Source organism: Lolium rigidum, chromosome 7 (assembly GCF_022539505.1).
Source record: "Lolium rigidum isolate FL_2022 chromosome 7, APGP_CSIRO_Lrig_0.1, whole genome shotgun sequence".
In the NCBI taxonomy this organism is placed as follows: domain Eukaryota; kingdom Viridiplantae; phylum Streptophyta; class Magnoliopsida; order Poales; family Poaceae; genus Lolium; species Lolium rigidum.
In genome coordinates this window covers 316,301,063-316,309,391 of record NC_061514.1, presented here as the reverse complement: position 1 = coordinate 316,309,391, position 8,329 = coordinate 316,301,063, and the positions used below count along the sequence as shown (strand labels likewise).

The 8,329-nt window shown below is 44.3% G+C and overlaps 1 protein-coding gene across 1 annotated transcript; it reads left to right on the top strand.

Annotated features, from left to right (window-relative positions):
• Positions 1-2,063: 2,063 nt before the first annotated feature.
• On the top strand, positions 2,064-8,068 carry LOC124675570 (isoflavone reductase homolog). Its single transcript, XM_047211647.1, has 4 exons — positions 2,064-2,840; positions 6,398-6,638; positions 6,763-6,966; positions 7,606-8,068. Exons 1-4 carry the CDS (start codon positions 2,511-2,513, stop codon positions 7,770-7,772), a joined length of 942 nt encoding a protein of 313 aa, XP_047067603.1. The 5' UTR covers positions 2,064-2,510; the 3' UTR covers positions 7,773-8,068.
• Positions 8,069-8,329: the final 261 nt, after the last annotated feature.

Sequence of the window (8,329 nt, the reverse complement as noted above, 5' to 3'; positions counted from 1 at the left end):
TAGTTCCTTCCTCTGTGTTGCCAATGATCATGCTGACAGAATTTGAGTTCCGTCCGACCGACATTTCTTTCCTTTGCCTTGTGGACAACGATTAGCCCAATGGCCCGTCTCGCCACACACCCAGCAAGGATCTTTCTTCTCCGTTTTCCCCTTCTTCTTAAAGTTGGTGGTCTGGGAGACTCCCTTGTTCTTTCCCTTGGACTTGTGGGCATTTTTCTGCACCATATTGGCAGCAGAACATCCCTCGGTTCCTCCAGTGTGTTTGTCTTTTGCCCTCGCCTTCTCCTCAACATCTAGAGAGCCCATGATATTCTCAACAGAAAACTCATGCCTCTGATGTTTGAGAGAAGTGGCAAAGTTCCTCCATGAAGGGGGAAGCTTAGCGACAATGCATCCCGCGACAAACTTGTCCGGTAGCACACACTTGAGGAACTCAAGTTCCTTTGCCATGATCTGTATCTCATGAGCCTGTTCTACTACGGATCGGTTCTCAACCATTCCGTAGTCATTGAACTGCTCCATAGCATACAGTTCACCTCCGGCATCGGCAACACCAAACTTAGCGTCCAGAGTGCATCCCACAGCTTCCTTCCCATTTCGTATGTGCAGATAAGCATCAACCAACTTGTCTCCAAGCACACTTAGGACAGCACCCACAAAGATTACGGTGGCATCCCTGAACGCTTTATCCTCGTCAGGAGTAAGCGGACCTCTGGGAGTACCTTCCGCAACTCGGTGCACGCTCATAGAAGTGAGCCACAAGAGGGTCTTACTCTGCCATCTCTTGAAATGAGAACCCGTAAACGGGCTCGGTTTAAGCGCAGCAGGAAAACCAGACGGTGAAAATTGCCTAAGCAAATAAGGTTTTTGGATTGTTGGATTATTAGGCAATTTCCGTGTGAGTTTAATTACCGAAAGCAAGATTACAGATGCACAAGCATACTTAACCATACACATCAGACTAAGCACATGCATCAGATCTGAACATGGGACAAGTAGCAGTGCAAGGTAGGAGAGCAAAAGCACGTACATCGCGACCGGGAAAGTCGCACCGAGCAGCAGCACCGAGCACCACCATGGGAGTTGTTGATGTCGCCCATGGTGTAGTCGGATCCGTCGATGAAGCAGCCGAACCGTCGATGAAGAAGACGAACAAGACGACGAGCGGCCGCGCCGAGACGCTCCCCAAAAACCTTATCGCCCGTCTCCCGGTGCAGGATCTCAACGGACGGAGTTTCGGAGTCCTGCTCTCCCGGACGGCTGTGCACACAGTCGCCGGGATGGGGGGATGGGGAAGACTAGAGAGTAGCATAGCAAAAAGAACTTCGCGAGAGAGAGATCTAAGAGCACTGTTCTCCAGATCTGATCGGTCTCCTTGTATAGCCTGAGAGGAGAGACCGCCCCGACCGCGTTGCCACGCGTAGGAAGCCAGGGACATGCGGCAAGCATGCACATGCAGGTCGACACGTACCCAACTCAGTTGGTGCACCAAACAAAAATTTAGGCTTCGTTGTGTGTGTCTCGAACTCGAGTCACGAAACGCGGCGTGCGTGCGTGCGTGCGTGCGTGACGAGGCGGGGCGGGCGGAGGAGGAGGAGTGCGCGAGGGCTCCTTCTATTCTCACTCACTTGGAATGACTAGAACAGCATCCCTTATATACCACTTCAACTCTCTCCCAACTAGCAATGTGGGACTAAACTTTGTCCCCAAGGCTGTCCCAAGCTGCCAACGTGATGGGTCTTAAGATTTCAGAAATTGTAGACTATATGGGCTGCCTTACTGGGCTGCAGCCCATCTACATTCAACACACCATATGCTTTCATGCACCTTCTGCACAATCACATCACCTATGTGCAATTGAGATTTTACTACTTGTACATGGCTCGCGACTAAGATAAATACCGAGGACCATTCGATTGCTTCATTAACCGTGCTAGTCATTGCAACATGGGATATGCAACTTAAATTTAATGACATCATGTGACGTTGAGAGAAAAGTTAAGTTGATTCTTCCCATTGTATCAACCTGAGCTACAAATTGCAAGCCAAGAACCACGTGTGCTCACAAAAGAAAGTAGAAGTACTGAGATCAAATAAAGGACAGCGTGACATCGCAACGCCAAATCTCAATGAAGCGACTAGGTCGTTGGCAAGCCATATCACCTGGTCTCTGGTACCATCGCACACCAACTGCAGGTTACTTTAATAATAATAACGATTTGACGGATCATTGACTCTAACGGATATCCACTCCACGACGGGTTGCGTTTTCTACCACTCCTCTCGATTTCACGACTATTATGAGAAAATAAACAGCCGCGAAGAACAACCGAGGAAGAATAGCAACTCCCGACCACAAAAAGTGGCATGGGCCTGATAGCAGCCTGTGTCCCGCTCACAAATTGCGACCCCAGCTCTCTAGCAGACACAGGCCACGAACCTCTATATAGTACTACGGCGTCACTTGCGGAAGCCAACGACGACATCAATTTGCAGCTTCTATCTCAGGCATGGAGAAGAGCAGGGTTCTTGTAGTTGGTGGCACTGGCTACATCGGCAGAAGGATTGTGAAGGCGAGCTTAGCTCAGGGCCACGAGACCTACGTCCTGATGAGGCCGGAGATCGGCCTCGACATCGACAAGCTCCATATACTTCTGGCGTTCAAGGCGCAAGGAGCACGTCTCGTCGAGGCGTCGCTTGACGACCACCACGCCCTCGTCGCCGCCGTGAAGCAGGTGGACGTGGTGGTGTCGGCCATGTCCGGGGTTCACTTCCGTAGCCACAACCTCATGCTGCAGCTCAAGCTGGTGGAGGCTATCAAAGAAGCTGGAAATGTCAAGGTAGGCTATCTCACTCAGGGGAGGTAATATATATGCAACTGTAAAAAATTTCAGTTCAAATGAGAATTTCGTATTTCTAGTTCACCATCTTTAGCACCCATCTATCTTTAGAAAACAAAAACAAAAGCAAAAACAAATCTTAGCACCCATCTATATCTATCGAAAATTGAGTAAGTTTGGCATTTTAGAAGAGGTTGGGTATTTACATTTTCTTTCTGTTTTTACATTATGTGCAGTTGGTGTAATTACTAATTACACCAAAGGTCCGACACAACTTTTTTACAACTCCAAGTCTTATACGCAACAGGTCAAAAGAAAAGTCTTATACGCAACTTGCTCCATTTAGAAATCATAATTTCTCAGTCATATAGAAACAGCAAACCAGGTATTACACACACTCACACGCAGACGCACACATATATATTGTAGTATTTGCCTGGACCTCATTACTAAGGTGTTAAGGTGGGATCTCAGTGAGATTTTATTTATAGTGTATTTTACCACTTCTAGTTTTAAATTTTAGTATCAAAATTTGCACTCAAAAAGCAAAATGCATTAGAAGTGAAATTTCGATGGGATCTCACTTAACACCCTACTCATTACAACCGGAACTTTAGTGCATTTTCTGGAGGATTCTATCTGATATTTATGTGTTCCAATGCTCTTCAGTTTTCGCTTAGATATTGTACGGGGAAAAGCACACATTAAATTTTATCTGTTTTTTGGGGAAAGATCCAAATATATTCACAAGAAGTATAGAACACCTATAACATAATAAAAATTACATTGATATAATTGGACCATCTAAAGACCACTAGTGCCGCCAGAGTGAGCCGGTCAGCGCGGCACTATCGCCGCTCCCTTACCGAAGCCCGCCTAACGTTGTTGATGATAACCAGGAAGTCTTTGCGCACGTGTTCCAGAGCCAAAGTCGTCGCCATTGAACCCTTTAATTGACCCGAATTTTATGACACCAAACCTATAACACACGTAGATTAGACGAGATCCACCTCTCCAGGGAAGAGGTGACCAGATGAATCCCCGGCCTTCTCAACGTCACCAGGAGATCGCTGCCGACAAGGTGGAGGAGGAGGCGGATATAGCTTATTCTTGTCACATGCAACACCACCATAGCCATCATAACGACGATACCGATTGAGCAAACTCTAACTTTAGGCAACTTCTACAACGCTGAGCACAGGTCCAAGGTATCTACCCCGTCAAACCAGCGGATCGGTTAGTAGAGGAGACAAGTACTCGTTGATTCTCAGCTGATAGGGTTCCCACCCTAGCTGCCACCCCTCTTTCTTTCACGAAAAGTCAAGTCAGGGCAAACTGTCTTTACAAATGGAGACCAAGCGATTCCTGTGTTTGTGGCAGATTTCGATGTTTTTGGTTCCCAGCAATATTCATGTCTAAAATTTATAATTACACAAAAAGTACTTTTCTTCCGTACAAAGTGAAAACAGTAAAAGTTCAGTCGCCGGGCCAATGAAAAGCATTAGGACGGAGCTGTCGGTATTCTATTCCTCAGCAGACCGAGACAACCTGAAATACTGTGTGATGACCTTGACAAGACACCAAGCACCAATCTTCGATAAAGTGAAACACTTTCCTTGGATGCTTTCTGGTGACATTTCATATCTTGCATTAACGATCATGCAAGTCATGGATCGTGAGTTGATGTGGGTCAGTGGGTCCCGAAAGTTGCACAACAACATCAGCACTAGATCGTTGGTCCCCTTCAAGCTGAAACGCAATTTTTGGGGTAGGATAATTCCTGAGCTGAAACATCAGACATCCTTTATACAACTTAGGGAGTACGAAGGATATGTGTACGGTCATAATTTATCTTAATTTTAAATGGAAAATACCGTTTTTTGGGACGATTGTTCGTGGCGGGATCAGCAGTCCCCTTACCTGGTGCGTATTTTCAACTAAGCTGGTGTATTATTGGACCTGCATGAGACCAACACCAACTATGCCTAGCGGAGGAGTCTCATGAAGATAGAACCCCTCCTTAGTGAGAATTTCTGAAATCTGATTCTGATGGAACTCGAACTCCCATTCTCTTTGCTAGGAAGACCAACACCAACTAGAAGACACCGATCTTCTGCTAGGAGCATTCGAAAAATAGAACTATTTCTAGAGGCACGAGTCTAATCACATTTTTGAAGGATATGATTCTCCAAAGTTGCACTTGCACCATACTCCATGTAATGTTGTATTTTGATCGGCTAACACGAGAGTTCGACTAAGAACTATTCCAAAATTATGTAGTAATTTGAATCTGTACCTAATAGTACTTCGCGTTGTGATTTTGTAGCTCATAAACCACATAGTATTAATAAAGCAGCTACTAGTCAAGACTTTGTATTCCTCTAAATAGGGTTTCGTTCCACTTTATAAATAAAGTCACACGGCTGAACCAACACAAAGTGATGATGAAACCCTCTTACAAAGCAGTACAAATATAAAGAACAAAAACATGAGAGATCGGACCCTCCACACACATCTAAGAGACCCGACTAAAGATGTAACAACACCTTGTGAAACCACCGGACTTCATTGCCCTAGACCAGGACCGCCTGCCCTCTCACTCTTGGGAGTGGAGAGCCAATCCTGCCAGCAAATACCGAGGACCAGGACTGGAGACAACAAAGTAACGTGTAAAGGGTGAGAGGCCAACGAGAACACACTACGCAAACAATGAAGATAACCATGGTTCGATTCGAGTACGTCCGTTGGTGGAAGCACAACAGGATCGAGGGGAACCGAGCTCCACGCCAACGTCCCCAACAAGATGATGACACCACGTGCCGATGTCGCCGAGACCTAAATGGTTTAGGGTTTTCACCCAGAGTTTTGGTGTGGGGGAGGTAAAAGTGACACCCCAGGAGGGTCACGACACCCACATGCATCGCCACTGCTGGCGTCGAAGCGCTAGGCTTTCGCCCGAAAAAACCTCCATGCCATACCACGAACCAATGGACCGCCTGCTACCATCAAACCTGACCTCCATGACACGCTCTGGATGCGGCCACTGCCGAAGAACCACCAACACTAGGATTCCCCGCCAACCGCTCTTGACCGTCCACACGGTCGAAGAAAAGAGCCACTGCAACGCCGCTCGCCGGAGAGCCATCCGGTCCCCCACCCAGACATCCATGATCTCGCAATCACCTATATCATTCACACTGTCACCTAACTATCGTGGTGATGCAGCGAGGTTTTGATCCTCTGCAGGTTTTTTGTATCATAGCCGAGAGTTGTGCTGATGTAGCGACGATAAGTTATTTGTTACCCATTATTTGGTTGTATCTTATGTTCTCCCTGTTTATAGAAGCCATAGTTGACTTAAAGAAGAGCAAGCCACCACCTAAAGATGGGTACGTGTGACAAAATAATTCTTGTCAAAAAATAGGTTATGAATTAACAAACAAATTGTAGTATTATGAGTATGACATATATGTTGTGATTGTTCTTAACTAGTTTGTTGTATTAAAGTGATGAAAATGTCTCCAGCACAATCATAAGACGCATAATTTTGCATGCAGCGTTTCCTACCATCTGAATTCGGCATGGACCCAGCAAGGATGGGTCACGCCCTTGAACCAGGAAGGGTCACATTTGATGAGAAGATGGAGATAAGGAGGAGGATAGAAGAAGCAAACATTCCCCACACCTACATTTCAGCGAATTGTTTTGCTACTTACTTTGCTCCTAACCTGTGTCAAATGTCTACACTTCTTCCACCCAAAGAGAAAGTTCACATATATGGAGATGGCAATGTCAAAGGTAAAGATGGACGTTTGTTGTACATATTAATTTATCCTAACTGTGTGAATCCCGGGCTAGATGTATTTGCGGCTCCCTTCAAAATCCTACTTCAAACTAAATATAGTTATGTTGTACTATGAAGTGGTATTCATGGACGAAGATGACGTCGGGACATACACAATCAAGTGCATTGATGATCCACGGGCCTTGAACAAGACAATATACCTAAGACCGACAGAGAACATCCTTAGTCAAAATGAGTTGATTGCTAAATGGGAAAACCTCTCAGGAAAGGTTCTTGAGAAAATCCCCATTACAAGTGATGAATTCTTGGCGTCAATGGAAGGTAACAACGATACATTTCTGTTGAATCAAAATTATATTGGTGAAAATAAGTTTACAAATATAAATGTGTGCAAAACATTTCATCTTTGTGGAGAGGTGTTTTAGTTATAGGCCATGTACACCTGAATCATGTCTTCACTTGAACATGTGAGCGAGCGAAGAGACAGAAGCATGCCTTACTTTAATCAAGGAATGATCACTTGCCTCATAAGATAATATCAAAATTATTATTTGTTTGTACCTGAAGTCATACCCTTTTCACACGATTTCTAATAATCGTCTTTCATCACATATTTTCGGCACATGAAGTCATCACTTGTTAGAGATAATATTAAAGGTCAACGTATTACATAATATTTATTTTCGGTATCGTCAATGTGGATGCCTAAGTCTTCCCTACAATTTTAAATATGGATCTCGTATGCAAGTTGTAATTGGAATTAAGAGCATGATTCGGTCTACTTCAAGAAGTAATATCGTATCCATGTTTTGTAAAAAATTCCATGAGAAAATTATAACTATCATCTCCAGTTAGTAACATCTATTATTTAAAACCCCTTTTTAAGGAAGTTGCAAAACCGAGTTTCACCCTTGAAAATCCTCAATTTACATGCTTACTATCCTGCTTACTTATATCCAGGTATGGACCTTGCTAATCAGGTGGGGGTAGGACATTACTACCACATTTTCTATGAGGGTTGCTTGACAAACTTTGACATCGAGGAGGATGGGGAAGAAGAGGCTTCTCTGCTCTACCCAGAAGTTCAATACACCAGGATGGACGAGTGCATGAAACGCTATCTGTAAACACACAACACGTGGTGCACACCACCTATGTTCACATAAAGTTTCATGCATATGTTACTTTCACCGTGTTCAAATTATTCAGGTTATAACCAAGTCAATAATTTGTGATCTACCATCTAGTGGTTCCTTGGAAGTGTCCTATAATTTAGATTTCTATTCAAGTTAAGTGAATACTATGTTAGTTTGTAATAGTTACGAATTATGTGTCTTGTAACTTTCAAATTGTGAAATCTTTATTGTTGGTTACTCAGTTTGGACTTTTTGTAATGAGCTTGTATGTTTTTATTTGGATTCTATGTCCGTTGGTAGTGTCAAATCTATAGAGGGTGGACAAGGTGGTCCATGTGCCACTTGAGATTTGTACAGCTTATGTATCATAGAAAAAAGAAAAAGAAAATAAAATATTGCATGGTTGTATCAACCTAACATGATGTTGAGCTGGACCGGTGTCTATTGGTAGTCATGACTCATAACCAGCGTCGGCTTTTTTTTTTTGCTTCCGCATCTCACCGTACATGTTCCCCTAGGGACAAAATGCCCGACCCCTTCCATCCTCT